Here is a 26,507-nt window from a genome sequence, read left to right as displayed (position 1 = left end):
TTTCAAGTCAGTTACTCACATTATCTTCCCACTGAATATATTTCACATATTAAAATATCAATTCGTTCAAAGTTAATTAAACTTGGCAACGCTCCTCAACATTGGATTTCATATATCTGGTTTCTCATCCCACAGTAAAACTTAGTACTAAAGAGACGTGTCATTTAGGGATCTCTGTATAATTCACTTACTCCCCTTTACTTGTACATGAAGGAGTGCAGGAGCTGTAGTCTCTCTGAACCCTGGAAAACTGTTCCAGTCTTCTGTTGTTGCTGTCCCTGATCCCAACCACTCTGTGTTAGTGTGTGAATGGCGCCAGGTGTCCTACAATTAATAGATGATATTGATCATATGTTTTCTACTTGCCATTAATCTTGTATATAAATATAGATGTTCCTTCACATGATAGATCCTTAACAAAACTCTGTTCTTGCTTATCAAATTTATTCATCATAAATTACGAAATAGATAATACTGAGTCAAAAGGTTGTCAGTGTTGATGGAGAGGTCGTCAGAGGAGGCTGTGCAGAGAGAGGTGTGGTTCAGAGGGTATCACAGGAAGACCTGAGTGTATATGGGAAGGACATGTAACAGGTCTCATTGTTTATAACAATGTTACCTGCTGGGTGATGTAGATTTTGATAGGGATAGGACAGGCTGTCTGAAGGGGGTGTCATAAAAGGACGTAATGAAAAGAGGTGCTGAGGAGGACGTCACATAGCCTGGTCAGGAGGGAGTCACTGAGGATTATAGTGGGGAAGTGAGCAGTGGTGTGCTCGCCAGATGAACTGACGCTGCCCACGACCATCCACAATCACCATCAACATTTACTGATTTTTCCCGTCTTTACGGAGACAGGTGATCCAATAATGTCGTCATATTTGTTGCCGTCAGCTTTGTTCATTCCCTGCTATCGAACTCCTCAGAGGAGAAGAAGGATCCCTGTGAACCGTCAGCCCTCACACCTTTAGCGCTAGTTGGTACAGCGTTGGAATCCAAGACACGGAAGCCACTGGCATCAGCGACGTACTTGACGAAGTACTCCACACCTTCAGGAGAAGTCCAGCTGCAGGACAAAAATAAACACATAGATTTAGGTAATGTTAGTACTTTGCATCACATGATTTCTGCTCCACATTACATTTCGGAAATGTACAGACAGTATAGACTTGTGGTGACTCTTCTTTTACGTCAAACGTGCGAATATAGCGACATTTTACTGGGCAAGAAAACACTGATGTTACGTTCAAAAGATGTGATCTATTGTTTGTAGTATTCACGTCTTTCTAGAAATATTTCAAGACCAGAGTTGGACAGCAAGTGATGGACCCACCTGTACGTGCCAGTGACGGTCGTGTCGTCTTCGCTGACCTGGTAGTGTTGGATGTCGTCCAGGTTCAGGTCGAGGATAGAGTCGGGGCGGGCAGCGACCAGGGCGGCCAGGCTCAGAAGGACGAGAACCTGACGGTGGAGAGGAAAGATTATGGTCCAGCGAACGACAGGAGAGAGTATAGCAAATTTAAAGTATAGACTACTCCGTATAATATTTAAGGCAAAACATGTAGAAAAAAGTTGAAATAACCGTGAAATAAAGGTGGACCCATACATTTACTGTACTGGAAAATCAGTGATCTTTACTGAACAAGACGAAAGAAAGAAAAAATGCTAAGCCACAAAAGATCAGTACTAATACAGCGACATAATAAGAAAAATACTTTCGTTCACGATCATCACCACCTGCTGCAGGTGTCCCAGTCACTGTTGGGCTCAACTGTCACCTTAACAACTAATGAAACTCCTCACCCTTCGACAAACCGATGATTCTTTGAAGTTTTAGTGATTTTCCCTCATAAGTTAGACGCCAACATTATTCCAACCAATTCCTCTTACGTTAGATTTTTCATTCTTAGTATCTTGATGAAGGTGAAGCTCCTCTATATCCTCTGGTGGCGATGGAAAATTCTTCTTCAGATACAAAGTCGTCGAATTCGAATAATCTGTTGTCTGATACTTCTAGGTTTGTCGTGTTCCTGTTGATCAGAGGCTTAATTGTCCAGACATTAACATCAGGGCGGCCAGTAAGAGGAACTAGAGGCTCCCATCACCCAATATCGTCGACCTGACCTATTAGTAACAGCGAGCCATCTTGGATGATGGCCGAGATCGTCGAACACAGTCTTAAAATATCACTGAAGGACCTTCCCTACGACCTCTGGTTGAAATTAACTCATGAGTTTCAAAGAAGATTGAAAAGTAAAAAGTTAATGAAAGGACTGAATATAATAACAGCAACCATCCTGGACACAAATTTTGAATAGGGTCTTCCTGAAGACCACTAATATCAAGTTTGGTTTATACTGGATCAAGTAGTTGAGAAGAGAAGACCAATATGTGAAACATCTACGGACGTATGATGACAGACGAAGTCCGCTAAGCGATGGCAAAAGTTCTTTAGGTGAGCTATAAAACGAAGATAACTTCGTAACCTCGACGTTACGTCTTGGACAGCACAGTGGAACACCTCACCATCTTTTACAGCGACAGTATTTTGTTATCAGCCTTGACACAATAGTTCCAAGGTAACAAGTGAAGGAGGACACAATACAACCCAGGCAGGAGCAGGGGGAGGCTGACTTACTGCACACTTCATGTTAGTTGATGGTAAGTGCGGGAGTGAATGATGGGGCTAGATTGGTCGCCTCGGGTTTTATAACAACAACTGAAGCCACACCCCTCAACCACAGACCTTGTCCCTGCCAACCACAACTTGGCATAACCTCGTAATTGTACACCAATGACACAAATACAAAACAAGACATTCTGTCATTCATATTCACGCTTTCAGAGAAATGCCTAAACAAACACAGTCACACAGATATAGACTGGCAAACACAAAGAGTATAAACACATGCAAAAAAAAAGTTAGTTCACAGAAGCAAAATATGTTTGTGAGCAAAAGGAAAAGTGACTTACATATACGTACTTAGTGAGGAAGTACTACATTCTTTTTCCCTTCTTTCTTATACTTGTTAGCAGGTTTGACATTAAAACTCGACCGAATAATTCGCGTTTAGAGAAATCCTCTGCAGCTGAACACTTGCGTCAGGTTTGATAACAGTAAGCTGAAGTGCAAGGAATAAGAGTGGGATCGCTCACACCTGCAGCACTGCGTCAAGACACTGACGCAGATTATACTTCACGAGGACGAGGCAAACGACACTCAGGTGATCGACAAAATAATGCAATGAAATTTCTTTGAACATCTCTTTAAGTGCGAAATAAGCTTTTATGATTTTCATAAGATTTCCAAACCCCTCTCCCCCCCGCTCCCTTACCTTTTAGTCGCCTTCTACGACACGAAGGGAATACGTGGGAAGTATTCTTTCTCCCCTATATCTCCTCCATATCTTGAAAGAGGCCACAGTGATGCGCGTGATTTAGTAAATGCATAAAACGAATAAATTGAAACACGATAAGTTCCCAAGTGCGCTTTCGTGTAATTATCACATCGTCAGGGGAGATACAAGAATGAAATAGAAAGCGTAGAACAGTCAGTTGATGTACAAGGAAGAGACGTAGCTAAGACGCAACTGATATTCTCCCAGTGACCGTTGATGGCGAGGGGTTAACCGCTGTCAGGGTTGGCTGTACTCAGGTCAGACTTGTCTGGACCTTGATATACGATCAACACAGACACTAGATATGGTCAGGGAGAGACAGACGTCTACAGCCGGTGCGGGCAGTGATGACCTGATAGTCCAGGAATATGCAGTATATGCAGATGGAGCCGCCGATAAAGCAGACGTTGTCCTTACCCTACCTTATATAGACACCATTGACACCCTTTCAATAGCCCTGAGGTCGGGCTTGCCTTCTTAAACTATTGTCATTTACTATTTCTTAATTCGTATTGGAATTATGGCAAGAGACAAAATCAAACTCCATAGCCTCACTCTCACTGTTGTGCGAGTCTGTACATCGCTAGATTCCATTCAGGGAACATGGCTGTGTCCCACCATGATCATCCTCCCATACTTACTTCATCACTAATTGTATGCACAGCATTACTTTGCTGTAGGGCCAGGAATCTTCGTTCCAGTAAATCTAACACTTGCCCATTCCTCATAATTCAAGAATGTCTGTAGGACTCTGCTTCCGTATATCATCGCTATATATTCTATTGGGTTTTCCTAGATGTCTTGTTTTACCAAAGCCCTTTCATCTCTACTTATTTCTAGAAATTATTTACCTCAGTCATCCTTTTCCATAGTTGTCCCAGTCGTCTCCACTGGGACGCTTCTATTTTGGTCCCCCAATGGAGTTGTCCCCACTCCACCCACTGCTGATGCTCGAATTCTACGTTTGGCGTTGTTCATTAATGTCTAACCTTCTGCTCTCTCTCTCTCTCTCTCTCTCTCTCTCTCTCTCTCTCTCTCTCTCTCTCTCTCTCTCTCTCTCTCTCTCTCTCTCTCTCTCTCTCTCTCTCTCTCTCTCTCTCTCTCTCGCGGTAGAACATACCATACATGAATACACGAAGTCAAATGGTGACAGTTAACGACCCCATTTTCGGCAATAACATAATCCTTATCAAGTTTACTGAAACATAGAGGAATGAAACAATATAAAATGAATGATGTTCAGAAGGGTATGAAACATTTAGAAGCAAAAGAGAAAAATGAAAGCTAAGCAAGGTAGCGCAGCAGTATATGAAAATATGAAAATAAAGATGCGAAGAAGTAGAAAATAAGGAAGGAAAAAGTAAAGCTAAAAAATAAGTAGGCAGATTAAGAGATGTTAACAGAAATAATGGATCACGAAGAAAGAAAACAAATATCAAGAGAAGAAATAATCCTTTTCGCTGAGATACAGAAAAAAAGTAGATAAGCGATTGAAACCTTCAAGGAAAGCGAAAATTCTGTAAATGACTTCAAAAGAATCTAGCGACATTCTGATTAACTAATATAAGCCAGGGTTTAGTACAAATCAGAATTATAAAGTTGATAGATATCTTATGAATAAGACGAATACGTAATTACAGATGTAAATCTGTCAGAAAAGGTACATGATTAAAGTAATCGATCAACTTAAAAGCAAACTTGGCCTTAGGGCCTGATGGAATTCCATCAATATTTCTGAAGAGGACGAAAGAAGCAATAGCTAAACCTCCTAAAATGCTACTGAGGAAAAGATTTGATCGATTTAGCATAGGAAATATACAGGAGATGGCGTCCATAATACCAGTACACGAAAGTGACACCAAAGTATTTCCTAAACATTGCAGACCAGTTAGCCTAACATCATGCATGAGTAATGTATTGAAGGGTGTGAGAAAGAGACACATGATGGAACATCTTCAAACAAACGAACTCATAAATGAAAGACAACTCTCTCTCTCTCTCTCTCTCTCTCTCTCTCTCTCTCTCTCTCTCTCTCTCTCTCTCTCTCTCTCTGTATATACATATATATATATATATATATATATATATATATATATATATATATATATATATATATATATATATATATATATATATATATATATGTATATATGTATATGTATTCCTTTGTTATACTTTGTCGGTCTCCCGCATTACCGAGGTAGCGCAAGGAAACAGACGAAAGAATGGCCCAACCCACCCACATACACATGTATATACATACACACCCACACATGCACATATACATACCTATACATTTCAACGTATACATATATATACATACACAGACATATACATATATACACATGTACATATTCATACTTGCTGCCTTCATCCATTCTTGTCGCCACCCTGCCACATATGAAATGGCACCCCCCCTCCCCCCGCGCGCGCGCAAGGTAGCACTTGGAAAAGACAACAAAGGCCACATTCGTTCACAACACAGGGAACAGCATCGCTACCCTCTGCTTCAGCGAGGTAACGCCAAGAAAAAAGACAAAAAGGCCATATCCGTTCACACTCAGTCTCTAGCCGTCTTGTGTAATGCACCGAAACCACAGCTCCCTTTCCATTTTAGCCTCCACAAAACCTTCAAAGGTTTACCTCAGACGCTTCATATATATGAACATATTTAAGACCTAGATTTGCAAACTGACCTTTAATTACTCTTAACTAAGGAAATTAAGATGTGAATGTTAGTCTTGCACAACTCCAGACAGTGAGCTGTGAGGGGCGTGGTGTATGGGAAAAGATAACCTCTGGTTTTTTCTTTTCATTAACACATTGAAGTTGCCAGACTTGACCTGCTTGCTACTTGAAAGTTGTTCTGCGCATAAGATATCACATATCACTAATACAAAACTTGAACTGATTTTCGTGATTCCTTTTTCCCATCAAAGGTTAGAAAGTACGACAAAATGACAGGACAAGTGGCATCATCACTGGGTCACTGAGGAAGGGACGGTCCCTGTAGCGTGTGTCGCTGTTGGCTGAACGTTAGAGGTCGGCCTTGGGTGTGTTACCTACACTGGGCTACTATAAAACCCCAGCCACAGCGCCTTGTGGGACATCACACAATCGCTGACCACCGACCAACATGAAGTGCACCGTGAGTTGGGTTCTCCCTTGTGTTGGAAGATAGATCTCAGAGAGGATTGGATCGTTATTTTTCTACGGCCATTTTTTGTCAAGATCGTTTATACCGTAAATTGAATTATTTACCAGAGATATTCTAAACAAATGCTATATCTTGGCAAAAAAAGAAAAATATAAGATTTTCACATATCTTTACGTAAACATTAAAAGTAAAGTAATTTTCAAATTATTTCTATTTGGCAGACATTACATTAGAAATTACCACGAATTTGTGTGAAGATGTGTTAGAATAATGTTAAAGTAACCATTCGTCTTTAATGCAACACACACACACACACACACACACACACACACACACACACACATATATATATATATATATATATATATATATATATATATATATATATATATATATATATATATATATATATATATATATATATATATATATATTTTTTTTTTTTTTTTGCTTTGTCGCTGTCTCCCGCGTTTGCGAGGTAGCGCAAGGAAACAGACGAAAGAAATGGCCCAACCCCCCCCCATACACATGTATATACATACGTCCACACACGCAAATATACATACCTACACAGCTTTCCATGGTTTACCCCAGACGCTTCACATGCCTTGATTCAATCCCCTGACAGCACGTCAACCCCGGTATACCACATCGCTCCAATTCACTCTATTCCTTGCCCTCCTTTCACCCTCCTGCATGTTCAGGCCCCGATCACACAAAATCTTTTTCACTCCATCTTTCCACCTCCAATTTGGTCTCCCTCTTCTCCTCGTTCCCTCCACCTCCGACACATATATCCTCTTGGTCAATCTTTCCTCACTCATTCTCTCCATGTGCCCGAACTATTTCAAAACACCCTCTTCTGCTCTCTCAACCACGCTCTTTTTATTTCCACACATCTCTCTTACCCTTACGTTACTTACTCGATCAAACCACCTCACACCACACATTGTCCTCAAACATCTCATTTCCAGCACATCCATCCTCCTGCGCACAACTCTATCCATAGCCCACGCCTCGCAACCATACAACATTGTTGGAACCACTATTCCTTCAAACATACCCATTTTTGCTTTCCGAGATAATGTTCTCGACTTCCACACATTCTTCAAGGCTCCCAGAATTTTCGCCCCCTCCCCCACCCTATGATCCACTTCCGCTTCCATGGTTCCATCCGCTGCCAGATCCACTCCCAGATATCTAAAACACTTCACTTCCTCCAGTTTTTCTCCATTCAAACTCACCTCCCAAGTGACTTGACCCTCAACCCTACTGTACCTAATACCTTGCTCTTATTCACAGTTACTCTTAACTTTCTTCTTTCACACACTTTACCAAACTCAGTCACCAGCTTCTGCAGTTTCTCACATGAATCAGCCACCAGCGCTGTATCATCAGCGAACAACAACTGACTCACTTCCCAAGCACTCTCATCCCCAACAGACTTCATACTTGCCCCTCTTTCCAAAACTCTTGCATTCACCTCCCTAACAACCCCATCCATAAACAAATTAAACAACCATGGAGACATCACACACCCCTGCCGCAAACCTACATTCACTGAGAACCAATCACTTTCCTCTCTTCCTACACGTACACATGCCTTACATCCTCGATAAAAACTTTTCACTGCTTCTAACAACTTGCCTCCCACACCATATATTCTTAATACCTTCCACAGAGCATCTCTATCAACTCTATCATGTGCCTTCTCCAGATCCATAAATGCTACATACAAATCCATTTGCTTTTCTAAGTATTTCTCACATACATTCTTCAAAGCAAACACCTGATCCACACATCCTCTACCACTTCTGAAACCACACTGCTCTTCCCCAATCTGTTGCTCTGTACATGCCTTCACCCTCTCAATCAATATCCTCCCATATAATTTACCAGGAATACTCAACAGACTTATACCTCTGTAATTTGAGCACTCACTCTTATCCCCTTTGCCTTTGTACAATGGCACTATGCACGCATTCCGCCAATCCTCAGGCACCTCACCATGAGTCATACATACATTAAATAACCTTACCAACCAGTCAACAATACAGTCACCCCCTTTTTTGATAAATTCCACTGCAATACCATCCAAACCTGCTGCCTTGCCGGCTTTCATCTTCCGCAAAGCTTTTACTACCTCTTCTCTGTTTACCAAATCACTTTCCCTAACCCTCTCACTTTGCACACCACCTCGACCAAAACACCCTATATCTGCCACTCTATCATCAAACACATTCAACAAACCTTCAAATTACTCACTCCATCTCCTTCTCACATCACCACTACTTGTTATCACCTCCCCATTTGCGCCCTTCACTGAAGTTCCCATTTGCTCCCTTGTCTTACGCACTTTATTTACCTCCTTCCAGAACATCTTTTTATTCTCCCTAAAATTTAATGATACTCTCTCACCCCAACTCTCATTTGCCCTTTTTTTCACCACTTGCACCTTTCTCTTGACCTCCTGTCTCTTTCTTTTATACATCTCCCACTCAATTGCATTTTTTCCCTGCAAAAATCGTCCAAATGCCTCTCTCTTCTTTTCACTAATACTCTTACTTCTTCATCCCACCACTCACTACCCTTTCTAATCAACCCACCTCCCACTCTTCTCATGCCACAAGCATCTTTTGCGCAATCCATCACTGATTCCCTAAATACATCCCATTCCTCCCCCACTCCCCTTACTTCCATTGTTCTCACCTTTTTCCATTCTGTACTCAGTCTCTCCTGGTACTTCCTCACACAAGTCTCCTTCCCAAGCTCACTTACTCTCACCACCCTCTTTACCCCAACATTCACTCTTCTTTTCTGAAAACCCATACAAATCTTCACCTTAGCCTCCACAAGATAATGATCAGACATCCCTCCAGTTGCACGTTAACATCCAAAAGTCTCTCTTTCGCGCGCCTGTCAATTAACACGTAATCCAATAACGCTCTCTGGCCATCTCTCCTACTTACATAAGTATACTTATGTATATCTCGCTTTTTAAACCAGGTATTCCCAATCATCAGTCCTTTTTCAGCACATAAATCTACAAGCTCTTCACCATTTCCATTTACAACACTGAACACCCCATGTATACCAATTATTCCCTCAACTGCCACATTACTCACCTTTGCATTCAAATCACCCATCACTATAACCCGGTCTCGTGCATCAAAACCACTAACACACTCATTCAGCTGCTCCCAAAACACTTGCCTCTCATGATCTTTCTTCTCATGCCCAGGTGCATATGCACCAATAATCACCCATCTCTCTCCATCAACTTTCAGTTTTACCCATATTAATCGAGAATTTACTTTCTTACATTCTATCACATACTCCCACAACTCCCGTTTCAGGAGTACTGCTACTCCTTCCCTTGCTCTTGTCCTCTCACTAACCCCTGACTTTACTCCTAAGACATTCCCAAACCACTCTTCCCCTTTACCCTTGAGCTTCGTTTCACTCAGAGCCAAAACATCCAGGTTCCTTTCCTCAAACATACTACCTATCTCTCCTTTTTTCACATCTTGGTTACATCCACACACATTTAGGCACCCCAATCTGAGCCTTCGAGGAGGATGAGCACTCCCCGCGTGACTCCTTCTTCTGTTTCCCATTTTAGAAAGTTAAAAAAAAAAATACAAGGAGGGGAGGATTTCTGGCCCCCCCGCTCCCGTCCCCTCTAGTCGCTTTCTACGACACGCGAGGAATGCGTGGGAAGTATTCTTTCACCCCTATCCCCAGGGATGATATATATATAGAGGGTTAGGGAAAATGATTTGGTAAACAGTGAAGAAGTAGTGAAAGCTTTGCGGAAGATGAAAGCCGGCAAGGCAGCAGGTTTGGATGGTATTGTAGTGGAATTTATTAAAAAAGGGGTGACTGTATTGTTGAATGGTTGGTAAGGTTATTTAATGTATGTATGACTCATGGTGAGGTGCCTGAGGATTGGCGGAATGCGTGCATAGTGCCATTGTACAAAGGCAAAGGGGATAAGAGTGAGTGCTCAAATTACAGAGGTATAAGTTTGTTGAGTATTCCTGGTAAATTATATGGGAGGGTATTGATTGAGAGGGTGAAGGCATGTACAGAGCATCAGATTGGGGAAGAGCAGTGTGGTTTCAGAAGTGGTAGAGGATGTGTGGATCAGGTGTTTGCTTTGAAGAATGTATGTGAGAAATACTTAGAAAAGCAAATGGATTTGTATGTAGCATTTATGGATCTGGAGAAGGCATATGATAGAGTTGATAGAGATGCTCTGTGGAAGGTATTAAGAATATATGGTGTGGGAGGCAAGTTGTTAGAAGCAGTGAAAAGTTTTTATCGAGGATGTAAGGCATGTGTACGTGTAGGAAGAGAGGAAAGTGATTGGTTCTCAGTGAATGTAGGTTTGCGGCAGGGGTGTGTGATGTCTCCATGGTTGTTTAATTTGTTTATGGATGGGGTTGTTAGGGAGGTAAATGCAAGAGTTTTGGAAAGAGGGGCAAGTATGAAGTCTGTTGGGGATGAGAGTGCTTGGGAAGTGAGTCAGTTGTTGTTCGCTGATGATACAGCGCTGGTGGCTGATTCATGTGAGAAACTGCAGAAGCTGGTGACTGAGTTTGGAAAAGTGTGTGGAAGAAGAAAGCTGAGAGTAAATGTGAATAAGAGCAAGGTTATTAGGTACAGTAGGGTTGAGGGTCAAGTCAATTGGGAGGTGAGTTTGAATGGAGAAAAACTGGAGGAAGTGAAGTGTTTTAGATATCTGGGAGTGGATCTGGCAGCGGATGGAACCATGGAAGCGGAAGTGGATCATAGGGTGGGGGAGGGGGCGAAAATCCTGGGGGACCTTGAAGAATGTGTGGAAGTCGAGAACATTATCCGGAAAGCAAAGATGGGTATGTTTGAAGGAATAGTGGTTCCAACAATGTTGTATGGTTGCGAGGCGTGGGCTATGGATAGAGTTGTGCGCAGGAGGATGGATGTGCTGGAAATGAGATGTTTGAGGACAATGTGTGGTGTGAGGTGGTTTGATCGAGTGAGTAACGTAAGGGTAAGAGAGATGTGTGGAAATAAAAAGAGCGTGGTTGAGAGAGCAGAAGAGGGTGTTTTGAAGTGGTTTGGGCACATGGAGAGGATGAGTGAGGAAAGATTGACCAAGAGGATATATGTGTCGGAGGTGGAGGGAACAAGGAGAAGAGGGAGACCAAATTGGAGGTGGAAAGATGGAGTGAAAAAGTTTTTGTGTGATCGGGGCCTGAACATGCAGGAGGGTGAAAGGAGGGCAAGGAATAGAGTGAATTGGAGCGATGTGGTATACCGGGGTTGACGTGCTGTCAGTGGATTGAAGCAAGGCATGTGAAGCGTCTGGGGTGAACCATGGAGGGCTGTGTGGGTATGTATATTTGCGTGTGTGGAGGTATGTATATTCATGTGTATGGGGGGGGGGGGGCATTTCTTTCGTCTGTTTCCTTGCGCTACCTCGCAAACGCGGGAGACAGCGACAAAGTATAATAAATAAATATATAAATAAATATATATATATATATATATAAAGTACGGTTGCTAAATTTCCTGATACTTTTCATATAACTGACGCCTATGTTGTATCCTCCACCGTCAGTTGATCGTCCTGCTGGGTCTGGCCGCCCTGGTCACCGCCCGCCCCGACTCTATCGTCGACTTCGACCTGGACGACCTTCACCAGCACCAGGGCATCGAAGACAGCACCATAACTGGCTCTTACACGTGAGTGTATCACCGGTCCTCTATTTCTGTCCAGCTGGTAGAGGATGTCACTGTCCCTTTGGATAGGGGAGAAAGAATACGTCCCATGCAGTCCTGGCGTGTCCTCGAAGCCGCCTAAAAGAGGTGGGAGCGTGGAGCAGGAAATCCTCCCCTACAGATTTCAATTTTCCAAACAAAGGAATAGAGAAGGGGGCTATGTCCTCTGTTCTTAACGCTACATCGCTAAAGCGGGAAATGGCGAATATGTGTGCATGAAAATAGAAGCAGTGAAAAGTTTTTACCAAGAATGTAAGGAATGTGTGAGAGTAGGAAGACAGGAGAGTGATTGGTTCCCGGTGAATGTCGGTCTGTGGCAGGGGTGTTTAATATCCCCATGGTTGTCTAATATCTTTATGGATGGAGTGGTTAGGGAGATAAATGCAAGAGTTTTGGAGAGAGGGGCGAGTATGCAGTCTGTTGGGGATGAGAGGGCCTTAGAAGTGAGTCAGTTGTTTGCTGATGGTACAGCTCTAGTGGTTGATTCGAGTGAGAAGCTGCAAAAGTTGGTGACTGAGTTTGGAAAAGTGTTTGAAAGGAGAAAGTCGAGAGTAAATGTGAATAAGAGCAACGTTGTTAGGTTTAGTAGGGTTGAGGGACAAGTTGATTGGGAGGTAAGTTTGAATGAAGAAAAATTGGAGGATGTGAAGTGTTTTTAGATGTCTGGGAGTTGACTTAGCAGCGAATGGAACCATGGAAGCGGAAGTGAGTCACAGGGTGGGTGAGGGGGAGAAGGTGCTGAAGAATGTGAGGAAGGAAAGAACGTTATCTCGGAGAGCAAAAATGGGTATGTTTCAAAGAATAGTGGTTCCAGCAATATTATATGGTTGCGAGACAATACTGTCGATAGGGTTGTACGAAAGAGAGTGGATGTGTTGGAAATGAAATGTTTGAGGACAATGTGTGGTATGAGGTAGTTTGATCGAGTAAGTAATGAAATTGCAAGAGAGATGTGTGGAAATAAAAAGAGTATGGTTGATAGAGCAGAAGAGGTTGTGTTGAAACGGCTTGGACACATGGAGAGAATGAGTGAGGAAAGATTGACTAAGAGAATATATGTGTCAGAGGTGGAGGGAACAAGGAGATGCGGGAAACCAAATTGGAGGTGGAAGGATGGAGTGAAAAATATTTTGAGCGATCGAATCCTAAGCATACAGGAGGGTGAGAGGCGTGCAAGAAATAGAATTAGAACGATGTAGTATACCGGGGTCGACATGCTGTCAATGGACTAAACCAGGGCAATAACGGTCCAATACTCAATCCCTTGTATGCCTTTTATCTTCTTACATGTTCCAATCCCGATCGCTCAAGATCTTTTTTGGATCATCCTTCCATCGCCAATTTGATCTCCCCATTCTCCTTGTTCCCTCCACTTCAGACATATATATCAACTTTGTCAACCTTCCTCACTTATTCTCTCGATATGTCCAACTATTTCAACATACCCTCTTTTACTCTCAACTACACTCCTATTATTGCAGCACATCTTTCCTACCCTTTCATTACTTACTCGATCAAATTGCCTTACACCGCATATATTCCTAAGATTCTTAACTTCCAACACATCCACTCCCATCCGCACACCCTCATCTACAGTCCATGCCTCTCATCCATATCATGTTGATAGAACTAATATTCTTTCAAATATACCCTTTCTTCAACACTCACAGAACCTTCATTCTCTCTCTCTCTCCCACCCAGTGCATTACTTTCTCTCCCATTGTTCCATTCGTTCCCATGTTCATTCTCAGGTCTCAGGTATCTAAGACACTTCACCTCCTCAATTCTTTTCTCCATTCTAACTCGCATCTAAACTAACCTGTCTCTCAACTCTGGTTAACCTAATAACCTTGCTTTTATTCACATTCACTCCAACGTTCTCCTCTTACACGCGCTTCCAAACTCAGTCACCAACTTCTGCAGTTTCTCACTTGAATCCGCCACCAGATCTGTATCATCAGCAAACAACAGATGATTTGCTGCCCAGGCCCTCTCATCCCTGAGAGACTGCATACTCGCCCAACTCAACAGGACTCTCGCATTTGCCTCCCTCACCACAACATCCATAAACAAATTGAACAACCATGGTGATATCTTCACCCATTGTGACAGACCATCCTTCACGTGGAACCATTTACTCTCCTCTCTTCTTACTCTTATACAAGCCTTACACCCTTGATAGAATCTACTGCTGCTTCTAGCAGCTTTCCACCTACAGCGTATGTATATTCTTAAGACCTTCTACAAAAAAGAGAAAACTGTAACATACATTCTCTAGATCCATCAATGCCATATACAAATCCATCTGTTTTTCTGGGTAATTCTCACGCATATTCTTTAAAGAAATTACCTGATTCACATATCCTTTACCTCCTTTGAAACTACAGTGCTCCTCTCCAGTCTGATGCTCAGTACATACCATGATCCTCTCAATCAATGTCCTTCCATACAACTTACCAGACATACTCAGCAAAGTTATACGTCTGCAGTTTGAATACTCACCCCTTATCCTCCTTGCCTTTATACAGTGGCGCTATACATGCATTCTGCCAATCCTCAGGCACCTCACCATATCCATAGACACACTGAAAATCCTTAACAACCAATCAACAATACTATCCACTTCAACCGCCTTGCCACATTTCAACTTTCATCCTCACCAAACCACTCTCCAGGACTCTCTCACTTCGTAAGCCGCCCTAGCCAAGACATTCTACATTCTCCTCCCTGGGTCCACTGGTTGCCTGTCGTAAGTAATAATGTGGCTCTTAGCTGGGACCTGTGGTTGGTTGTCGTAAGTAACAATGTGGCCTCTTCACTGGGGCCACTGGTTGATTGTCGTGAGTAATGTTTTGGGTCCTCCCTATCAAGAAGCGAGGTAAAAGTGAGTGTAAGAATTACAGAGAGTTAAAGCTCCTTACCATAGATGGCAAGGTGTATGGTAGGATAGTAAGTGATCGTCTATCATTATATTCAACACCGCTTCAAAATGCTCCCTCATTTCCTTCTCACTTCATCATTACTTGTCATCACTTCCCCTTTTGCCCTCTTCACCTTCCAAAGCGTCTTATCCTCCCTAAAATTTACTGATACTCGTTCACCCCAACTCTTTTCTACACACTTTTTCAACTCCTGCTCCTTCCTCTTGACTTCTTACCTCTCTTTCTCAAATATCTCCCAGTCATTTGCACTTCTTCCCTCCAAGTACCACTTAAATGCCTCTCATTTCTCCTTCAAAAGCAATTTTACCTTTTCATTCTACCACTCAGTACCCTCTCCAGTCTTTCCAACTCCCACCTTTCGCATGCCACATGTATCTCTTGCACATGCCATCACTGCTTCCCTAAATACCTCCGATTCCTCACCTGCTCCGTTTGCTTCATTTACTATCACCTTTTGCCATTCTACACTTAACTCAGCTGGTAATTCTTCGAACAAGTCTCTTCTCCAAGCTCACTTATGATAACCACTCTCTTCTCCCCGATATTGTTTTCTCATTTCCGAAAACATCTACAAATCTTCACCCTCGCCTCCACAAGATGGTGATCAGACATACCACCAGTTGCCTCTCTCGGCACATTAACATCCTAAAGTCTCTCTTTCACGCGCCTATCAATCAATCCAATAACGCTCTCCGGCCATCTCTCCTACTAACATGCGTATACTTATGTATACTTCTCTTGACCTCCTGCCTCTTTCTTTTATACATTCTCAGTCATTCGCACTACTTCGCTGCAAAAGTCGTCCAAACGCCTCTCTCTTCTCTTTCACTAACAATCTTATTTCATCACACCACTCACTACCCTTTCTAATCTGCCCACATCCCACCTTTCTCATGCCGCAGGCATCTTTTGCGCAAGCCATCACTGCTTCCCTAAATACATCCCATTCCTCCCCCACTCCCCTTACATCATTTGCTCTCACTTTTTTTCCATTCTGCATTCAATCTCTCCTGGTACTTCCTCACAAAGGTCTCCTTTCCAAGCTCACTTACTCTCACCACTCTCTTCACCCCAACATTCTCTCTTCTTTTCTGAAAACCTCAACGAATCTTCACCTTCGCCTCATAAGATAATGATCAGACATCCCTCCAGTTGCCATATCTCAGCATTATAACATCCTAAAGTTTCTCTTTCACGCGCCTATCAGTTAATCCAATAACGCTCTCTGGCCATCTCTCCAACTAATATACGTATATCTATTCATATTTCTCTTTTTAACCAGGTATTCCTAATCACCGGTCCTTTTTCAGCACACAAACCTACAAGCTCTTCACCATTTCCATTTACAACACTGAACACCCCATGTACACCAATTTTACCCTCGACTGCCAAATTACTCACCTTTGCATTCAAATATTCGATCACTATATCCCGGTTTCGTGAATCAAAGTTGCTAACACACTCACTCAGCAGCTCCCAAAACATTTGCCTCTCGTGATCTTTTTCTCATGACCGTGTGCATAGGCACCAATAATCACCCATCTCTCTCCATCCACTTTCAGTTTTACCCATATCAATCTAGTTTTGCTTTCTTAAGCTCTATCACATACTCCCACAACTCCTGCTTCAGGAGGAGTGCTACTCCTTCCTTTGCTCTTGTCCTCTCACCAAGCCTTGACGTTACTCCCAAGACATTCCTAAACCACTCTTCCCTTTTACTCATGAGCTTCGTTTCACTCATAGCCAAAACATCCAGGCTCCTTTCCTCAAGCATACCACCTATCTCTCCTTTTTTCTCATCTTGGTTACATCCACACACATTTAGACACCCAAGTCTGAGCTTTCGAGGAAGATGAACACTCCCGGCATGACTCCTCCATCTGTTTCCCCTTTAGAAAGTTAAAATACAAGGAGGGGAGGGTTTCTAGCCCCTGCTCCCGTCCCCTACAGTCGCCTTCTACGACACGAGGGGAATGTGTAGGAAGTATTCTTTCTCCCCATCCCCAGTGATAGGAGAGTACGAGTAGGAAGAGAGAAAAGTAATTGGTTCCAAGTGAATGTTGGTTTGTGGCAGGGGTGTGTGAAGTCTCCATGGTTGTTTAATTTGTTTATGGATGGGGTTGTTAGGGAGGTGTATGCAAGTTTTGGTGAGAGGGGCAAGTATACAGTCTGTTGTGGATGAGAGGGCTTGGGAAGTGAGTCAGCTGTTATTCGCTGCTGATACAGCGCTGGTGGCTGACTCGGGTGAGAAACTGCAGAAGTTGGTGACTGAGTTTGTTAAACTGTGTGAAAGAAAAAAGCTGAGAGTAAATGTGAATAAGAGCAAGGTGATTAGGCTCAGTAGGGCTAGAGGGACAAGTAAATTGGAAAAAAAACTGGAGAAAGTGAAGTGTTTTAGATATCTGGGAGTGGATTTGGCTGCGGATGGAACCATGGAAGCGGAAGTGAGTCACAGGGTGGGGGAAGGAGCGAAGGTTTTGGGAGCGTTGAAGAATGTGTGGAGGTGATAACGTTACCTCGAAGAGCAAAAATGGGTATGTTTGAAGGAATAGTGGTTCCAACAATGTTATATGGTTGCGAGGCATGGGTTATAGATAGGGTTGTGCGGATGAGGGTAGGATGTGTTGGAATTGAAATGTTTGAGGACAATATGTTGTGTGAGGTGGTTTGATCGAGTAAGTAATAATAGGGTAAGAGAGATATGTGGTAATAGAAAGAGTATGGTTGAGAGAGCTGAAGGGGGTGTATTGAAATGGTTTGGACACACGTAAAGAATGAGTGAGGAAAGATTGACAAAGAGGATATATGTGTCAGAGGTGGGGGAACAAGGAGAAGTGAGAGACCAAATTGAAGGTGGAAGGTTGGAGTGAAAAAGATTTTGAGTGATTAGGGCCTGAACACGCAGGAGGGTGAAAGGCGTGCAAGGAATAGAGTGAATTGGAACAATGTGGTATACCGGGTCGACGTGCTGTCAATGGATTGAACCAGGGCATGTGAAACGTCTGGGTTAAACCATGGAAAGTTGTGTGGGGCCTGGATATGGAAAGGGAGCTGTGGTTTCGGTGCATTATTACATGACAGCTAGAGACTGAGTGTGAACGAATGTGGCCTTTGTTGTCTTTTCCTAGCGATACCTCGCACACATGAGAGGGGAGGGGGTTGTTATTTCATGTGTGGCGAGGTGGCGATGAGAATGAATAAAGGCAGGCAGTATGAATTATGTACACGTGTATATATGTTTATGTCTGTGTGTATATATATGTATACGTTGAGATGTATAGGTATGTATATTTGCGTGTGTGGACGTGTATGTATATACATGTGTATGGGGGGGTTAGGCCATTCTTTCGTCTATTTCCTTTCGCTACCTCGCTAACGCGGGAGACAGCGACTAAGCAAATAAATGAATAAGTATACATATATATATATATATATATATATATATATATATATATATATATATATATATATATATATATATATATATATATATATATATATATATATATACATATTATCTATAATTATTTGAAATACATGATTCTGACGCTTGTTATCTATATTCCAGCTGGACTTCCCCTGAGGGCGTGGAATACTTCGTCAAGTACATCGCTGACGACGATGGCTTCCGAGTACTGGATACCAACGCCGTCCCCGTCAGCAGTGCCGGCGTGAGGGCTGATGGTACACAGGGATCCTTCGTATCCTCTGAGGAACTTGACGACAGAAAGTAAACGCCCCGTTAAGCGACAAGTCAACATCATGCCCATCCCCAGGCGTTGCCAGAACCGTCAAGTGACTAGCCATATGGGCAACTTGACTGCATGCGACCTTGGAGATACTCGCCTTGACCTGCTGCACCATACATTCTTCGGAGACATCACTGTCTTCAGGATGTCATCAACAGATCCCATCTACTGATTTTAATTTATTTGTATATTATGAAATCTATTCAGAATAAATTAATGCATGTCAAGAAACTTGTGTAACTAGTTTTTCACTTGAATATCTCTTGAATGCTTTAATTTTCTTGAGCATAAGGTCACTATCTGTGTGTGTGTCTGTGTGTGTGTGTGTGTGTGTGTGTGTGTGTGTGTGTGTGTGTGTTTGTGTGTGTGTGTGTGCGTGTGTGTGTGTGTGTATGAAGGATTTCTAAATGTGTTTGATGATAGAACGGCAAATGATTAAATCTGGATGGTATTCGAAGTGGGAGAGTCAGAGGGAGTGGCTTGGTGAAAAGAGAAGAGGTGGTGAAAGCCTTGCGGAAGATGAAATTCGGCAAGGCTCTCACCTTTTCCATTCTGCACTCAATCTCTCCAGTTACTTCCTCATACAAGTCTCCTTTCCAAGCTCACTTACTCTCACCACTCTCTTCACCCCAGCATTCTCTCTTCTTTTCTAAAAACCTCTACAAATCTTCACCTTCGCCTTCAAAAGATAATGATCAGACATCCCTCCAATTACCCCTCTCAGCACATCAACATCCAAAAGTCTCTCTTTCGCTCGCCTATCAATTAACTCGTAATCCAATAATACTCTTTGGCTATCGCTCCTACTTACATATGTATACTTATGTATATCTCTATTTTCAAACCAGGTATTACTAATCACCAATCCTTTCTCAGCGCACAAATCTACAAGCTCTTCACCATTTCCATTTACTCCACTGAATACCCCAAGTATACCAATTATACCCTCAACTGCCACATTATTCACCTCTGCATTCAAATCACCCATCACTATAACTCGGTCTCGAGCATCAAAGCTGCTAACACACTCACTCAGCTGCTCCCAAAACACTTGCCTCTCATGATCTTTCTTCTCATGACCAGGTGCATAGACACTAATAATCACTCATGTCTCTCCATCTACTTCAGTTTAACCCATATCAGTCTAGAGTTTACTTTCTTACGCTCCATCACATACTCCCACAACTCCTGCTTCAGGAGGAGTGCTACTACTTCCTTTGCTTTTGTCCTCTCACCAACCTGACTTTGCTCCCAAAGCACTCTTCACCTTTACCCTTGAGCTTCGTTTCACTCAAAGCCAAAACATCCAGGTTCCTTTACCCAAACATACTACCTATCTCTCCTTTTTTCTCATCTTGGTTACATCCACACACATTTAGACACCCCAATCTGGGCCTTCGAGGAGACAAAAGAAATTGGTGAAACCATGCGTGCGATGAAATGTGGCAAAGCGGCTTGAGGGAATGGGATTGCAGTTGATTTCTTTGGAAAGAGGGTGACATTGTTACTAACTTGTCACTCAGCATTTTCATGCACGTTATGGCGAAGGTGCCCAAGGACTGGCAGGACGCCTGTACAGTGCTATCTTATAAAGTCAAGGGGGACAAGAAAAGGCCCAAATTACAGAGGCATAAATCTGTTGAGATGACCTGTTAAGTTGTATGGCAGAGTGGTCGTTGAGAGGATGGTGGCATGCAGAGCATCAGACTGGGAAGGAGCAAATGAGGCTTCAGGAGTTAGAGGGGACGTATGGATCACGTGTTTGCTTTGGAAAATTTAGGTGAGAAAAAGCAAGAAAGATTTGTACGTAGCATTTTCGGACCTGGAGAAATCGTTTGATAGTGATGATATAGATGCCTTGTGGAAAGTGCAACTAATATATAGTGTGGAAGAATAGCTGCTAGAGTCAGCGAGGAGTTTTTAAGTGTGCCAATAGAAAAGACGGAGGGTAGGTAGTTCCAGTTCAAGGTGAATCTGCGTCAAGGGTGTGTGCTATCACCATGGCTGTTTAGATGGGGTTGTAAAGGAGGTAAATACAAGAGTTTCGGAGAGTGTCGGGTGTACATTAAATGCTGGCGGTGGGAGGGCCTGATAGGTGTTTGCTGTTTGCAAATGGCATCCATTTTGTCAGATTCGAGCGAAAAACTGCAGAAAATATGGTCTTAGTGTCGGCGAGTGTATGTGAGAGGAAACTGAGAATTAACATAGATATGATTGAGCTTATGAGGTTCATCAGGAGCAGAGAGACAGGTAGGTTGATGTGTGTTTGAATGAAGAGAATCTAGATGAAGTGGAGTGTTATAGTTGTAACGGGTGGACATGAGAGCTAACGGAAGCTTGGGAGCGGAAGTGAATCATGGGGTGGGTGAGGGAGCAAAGGTCCTGGCTGCATTGAGGAATGTGTGGAAAGAGAGGTCGCTGCCTTTGAGGACAAAAATGGGTATGCTTGATGATATGCAATAGTATTCCCAACGGTGCTGTATGGGTGTGAGTCACGGGCCCAGATTAGAAATGAACAGATGAGACTGGATGTGATGGAAGTAAAATGTTGGACGTGGTGAGGAGTGTTTATCATGTAAATAATGGTTACGTACGAGAAAATTTGGTAGTAGGCTGAGCATGACCGTAAGAGCTGTTGAAAGGGGTATGCTGAAACTGTTGGGACATATGGAGAGGATGAGTGAAGAGAGACTGACTGAGAATATGAACGTGTCATATCTGTACGGAGCAAGGAGGAAGAGGAGACTGAAAATAAGACGAAAAGGATAGAGAGATGCTTTGAGTTATAAGGTCCTGAATATGAAGGAGGGTGAGAGGCATGCAAGGGATGAAGAGAATTGTAGAGATGTGATAAACAAGGACCGACGTGCTGGGGTGAATCAGTGCATAGGAAGCGGTTATGAGAAACTGCAGAGACGTCTGTAGGACTTGGTTGTGAATACCGGGCTGTGGTTTACCGTGCAATGAACATGACAGACTGAGAAAGAATGTGAGCAAATGAGGCTTTTTTTCGTTTGTTACTGGTGCTACCTCACTAGTGACCTAGGATGTTTGCGAAAAATTATGATAAAACATACTTGGTGAACATCAGTTGGGAATCTATGGACTATCATCCGGTTAGGTAGGAACTATATGAGTATCAACTAGTATGAGTATCAACCAGTGTGAATATCAATTAGGTGGATATCAACTGAGTATCAAATAGGTGAGTATTAGTTGGCTGTGTATGAACTAGACGACCATCGACTAGATGATCATCAGTTCAGTGTCTATCAACTCAGTGAATCGTAAAGGTGAGTGTATTACTACATGAGTATCAAGTATGTGATTTTCAAGTAGGTGAATAACCACCAGGTGAATATCAGGTAGGTGAATATCAACCTGCCTAAGTGAGCATCAACCTGATGAGTATCAACTACAAGGGTTATCAACTATCGTCAGTTGAGTATCAACTCGGTACACAGTAACGAGGTGGACTTCAACTAGGGTAAGTTAAGACTAGAGAAACATCATCTAAGTGAGCCTCAGTAAGGCAAATATCAACTAAGTGAGCTTCACTTGAGTGAGTATCAATTACGTGAGCAAGAACTAGGCTAGTGTCAACTCTGTACGTGTCATCTTGGGTATCAACTAAGGGATTTTCAAATAGGTAAGTATCAAATAAGTGAACATCAACTACATAGGTATTAACAAGGTAAGCATCAAGATAATGAACAACTTGGTGACTATCAGCTACGTAAGTATCAACTCGGTGAGTATGAACAAGGATGAATGTCAAGTGGGTAGGTATGAATTACGTGAGTACAGTGGTGAGTATCAACCAGGTAAGTACTAATTAGGGAACCAGGATGAGTATCAACGAGGTTCATATCAACTAGGTGAGTACAAACAAGGGTAAGTATCAAACAAGTGAGTACAAATACGAACAAGGTGAGTAATAACCAGCCATTATCATTACTTAACAATGCGTTACGCAAACCATGAGATCATCTTCGTTCTTAACTATCACTCGCTAGAGCAGGTATGTATTAACTTATAGACTCATGTATCACGGACACTATACGTTCATGTCTTGCTAACTTCTGGACATGAGAATCCTCTCGAGTGTTGTAAGGGAAGAGAGAGAAGTAGAGGCTCGTATGAACACAGTGCGCGGTTGATGCTGGACGATGTGAACATGTCACTGGCCCAGCTCGCGTCCCCGCGGCTGCCGTCTTACTAGGTGAACCTCTCTCGGGTTGTGTGGGCCGCTCCTGGGTCAGAGGCGAGCGAGAGGAGCCAGCTGAAGGTTGTCTGGGATGACTATCATCAAGCCTGTGACCCAGCATCTTGAACTGAGCAAGGACGGTCGGTGGGCTTGTTACTGGGTGTGTGGACCACCTGGCGACCCCGCGGCGAGGACTTGGCCTAGACTGAGGTGAACATGTTGCCAGGGATGGTAATTTCCCCTGTGCACAGCGTCTATTCCCACAGCGGGCATTGGGCCCATTGATGGTTGTGTCACCTGCTCCTGGTCCAGTATGTCCCCATGGAGTCGACTAAGCATAGACTGAGGTAGTAGATAAGCTGGTAGATATGTGAACCGGAGTGGACGACTGCTGGATGTGTGAGTCCGGTCCACTCTGTTCCCAGGACTAAGATTATTGTTGGTACGTTCGTGAATATGTGAACTGGCCATGTCCTCGCTAGATAGATAAAGTGGACGTATCCTTCGACACACAGTCCGTGTCTCAACCACGAAACTTCTAATCACGATACTTTTGAACTACTTTGCCTGCGTGTCTTATTTGTCATACATCTAGACTACATTATATGAAAGCCACCATACGTCTGAACCACCATAAGTTGGATTACCATGCATATGAGCCACCATGTTTCTGTACCACAATGCGTCTGAGCCACAATAACTCTGAAACACAATACGTCTGATCCCCCAGACGTCTGAACCACAGTACGTCTCAGCAATATAAACTGAAGGTGGACGGAAGTGGTCTTCATGCTATAAGAAGAAGAGGCCCCTGTTCACACCTCAGTGATCAGTTGTGTGGCAGACCAGGTGGTGCCGGTGCCATGGGTAAAGGGCGTGGGTTGTCATAGGTCGGGTAGTTTTGACGCTGACAACAGTTTCAAAATGACGCCTTGTGATGTGATCGATTGCGGTGAAGAAGGATGCCTGTTTGCTGGAAATAATCGCTCATAAGGATTTCATCTGGAAAAATTATAGAAAGAAAGCGTGTTTTGGATTTGCTTTTTTGATTGTTGTTATACTAAAACTGTTGCAAAACGCTTTCATCCTTTTCCCTTCCATTCATACTTGTCCACAGTTTCCGGCATGAGCGAGGTAACGTCAGGAACAGAAGAAGAAAGCCTGCATTCGCACACATCCATTCTCTAGCTATCATGTGCAATGCACTGGAATTACGGCCGCCTATCCACAACCAGGGCCACCAGGCCTTACAGTCCTAATATTTCTCATTTAGACGCTTACGCAACGCTGTGTTAATCAAAACACCTGATCTTCACTGCCACGATAAATGGAGGACTTTCGACTACATTCATTTACTGAGTGGCGTAAAGATGATGCACCGCGTACAGGCTTGGCATGAATGACGAGAAGATATGCCTGAAGCCCTTTGGAGCCCCTTGGTGGAGAATATCTGTTGCTCGGTCCCTCCAAGGCCGCCAGAACTATTAGGACACGTTAGAAGCAGAATCAAAACGTCTGATCCATCATTAGTCACAAGCATCTTCTTCTGCCACTGCTGCACACTGTAGTAGAGTCTCCTGAGCAGGACAACACAAACAGTATCGTTGCAGCTCCAGCTGGTCCCAGGTATGCACTAGCAGGTTGATCAGGTTCTTCCCGTTAGACATATTTAAGAGTAAAGCAGTCTTGCTGGCTGGCTGGGACATGTATCACGGTGTCTACAGGTACAGCATGAAGTGGTGACTTATGGAGCCAATGACCCCCTTACCAGAAGTCATTCATGGTTGTGAATCATAACCATGAATGTTATACAAACAAGGCCACTCCAGAAGATTTTAAATCACTGAGGTCACAAAGGATCTACATAATGAGGCTCTTGGGGTATGCCGTCTAACATATCACATATCTGTAGTGAATTAGTGATCCGTTGATTCGACTGGTCGATTATAAAAGAGGTTTTCTTGTATGTAGAGTTGCCGCCCATGTCTTGACTTAGATAGACAGAAGAACAATACTTCTAAAGCAATTTTTTTGTATATATCTTTTGAAATGAAAAAGGGGTCTAAGAATCACGATTCTTAAACTGGAGATATTGTAAGAAACTGAGTTAAGGAAACTCCTTAAATTGGAAATAGTAAGAATCTGAGTTAAGAAAATTAGATATTTAGTTTTCAAAACATTTAAAACTTAACATTTCTATCCTACTGTTCACTGATAACCTTGGACGAAGCTAGACTTCATGTCTTTTCGATGACTGAGGTTGTAACGTTCGCTGGTCTACCGGAACATCTTATATGATGTTTCTCACATCGAATGTATTCTCTGCTTCCAGGGCATCATCATGAAGGGATGAGAAAGTTGTGAGTAAGTACACCAGATTCATCCATGAATGAATTCTCAATCAATAGTAATATTGCATATGGTGTGGGCTCCGCTGAACTCATAATATGAGTTTTGCTGTTATGGCTGATCTCTGGCCTCCTTTGTGCTGATACTGACTCATGATATTTACTCATAGAAATGTCATTTTTCTCAAGAGCATCCATATCCTGCCTGGGGTGTTACCGGATTCCCCTACCTGTGGTCACTTTACACGTAGAAAAAAAAAAAGTCGCCCTTCAGTGAGGATAATCATCGTCTGTTAACGAGCGGGAGTAGACAGTCTCGTGAAGAATTTTTACTTCAAAGGAGTCTATCATACCCTGCAACTGGATGTAGGACAGCCTTGGGACTGTAAGAGTTCCTTGAAAAACGGGTCCTGGAGTAACACTAGGACTCTTTCAATATATGTGTCCTAAGGCAAGTATGAAGGAATGAGGAGATTCTGCCCGGTCAAGGTGAGATGGAGTAAGGGATCGAGGTGGAGAGAGAAGTTGCTGGGTGACAAATTTGCGGGTGCAGCGCCTTAGGTTGTCTTGTCTTAACATATCCTCTCAAAAATTTCAGTTGTATCATGTGGATGAGTAAATTGGTGGAATATTTCATTTTTCTATATCATTGCATAACAGAAGTACAGTCATGTATGCAGGTTAATTACTGCACAAATACAGTTATATATACAGGTTCATCGTTTTCGACATGGCACTTGTGTATATAGGTTAATCACTGCAACGGACAGTTACGTACACACGTTAATCTGTTGTCGGTAGCAACGTCAAGTGCTGGTAAGGGCGATGCCCTACCACTGATTGATCAACACAGGACTACTATCAAATTACTGTTATGAAATTATCTATCGATGAAGAACCCATCTGCATGTAAGTTTATACGTACACTTATGAGACAGTTGGA

At 42.8% G+C, this 26,507-nt stretch overlaps 2 protein-coding genes across 2 annotated transcripts; one reads left to right on the top strand and one right to left on the bottom strand.

The window, feature by feature from the left end:
* Window positions 1-416: 416 nt before the first annotated feature.
* Window positions 417-2,677, bottom strand: LOC139757722 (cuticular protein 47Eg-like). The gene is made up of 3 exons (XM_071678474.1): window positions 2,639-2,677; window positions 1,334-1,461; window positions 417-1,066 (listed from the first exon to the last, which is right to left on the bottom strand). Exons 1-3 carry the CDS (start codon window positions 2,648-2,650, stop codon window positions 901-903), a joined length of 306 nt encoding a protein of 101 aa, XP_071534575.1. The 5' UTR covers window positions 2,651-2,677; the 3' UTR covers window positions 417-900.
* Window positions 2,678-6,381: 3,704 nt separating this feature from the next.
* On the top strand, window positions 6,382-19,211 carry LOC139757855 (uncharacterized). Its single transcript, XM_071678758.1, has 3 exons — window positions 6,382-6,546; window positions 12,158-12,282; window positions 18,829-19,211. The coding sequence occupies exons 1-3, from the start codon at window positions 6,535-6,537 to the stop codon at window positions 18,992-18,994; spliced, it is 303 nt and encodes a 100-aa protein (XP_071534859.1). The 5' UTR covers window positions 6,382-6,534; the 3' UTR covers window positions 18,995-19,211.
* The last annotated feature ends 7,296 nt before the right edge of the window (window positions 19,212-26,507 follow it).

Source organism: Panulirus ornatus, chromosome 28 (genome assembly GCF_036320965.1).
Source record: "Panulirus ornatus isolate Po-2019 chromosome 28, ASM3632096v1, whole genome shotgun sequence".
In the NCBI taxonomy this organism is placed as follows: domain Eukaryota; kingdom Metazoa; phylum Arthropoda; class Malacostraca; order Decapoda; family Palinuridae; genus Panulirus; species Panulirus ornatus.
This window is presented reverse-complemented; position numbering and strand designations above follow the sequence as displayed.

Bases quoted from the DNA above. Each gene is read 5' to 3' on its own strand.
- LOC139757722 (XM_071678474.1), bottom strand. The intron at 1,067-1,333 runs GTGGGTCCATCA...TTTGTCCTGCAG, and splicing joins ACCGTCACTGGCACGTACAG to CTGGACTTCTCCTGAAGGTG.
- LOC139757855 (XM_071678758.1), top strand. The intron at 12,283-18,828 runs GTGAGTGTATCA...TCTATATTCCAG, and splicing joins ACCATAACTGGCTCTTACAC to CTGGACTTCCCCTGAGGGCG.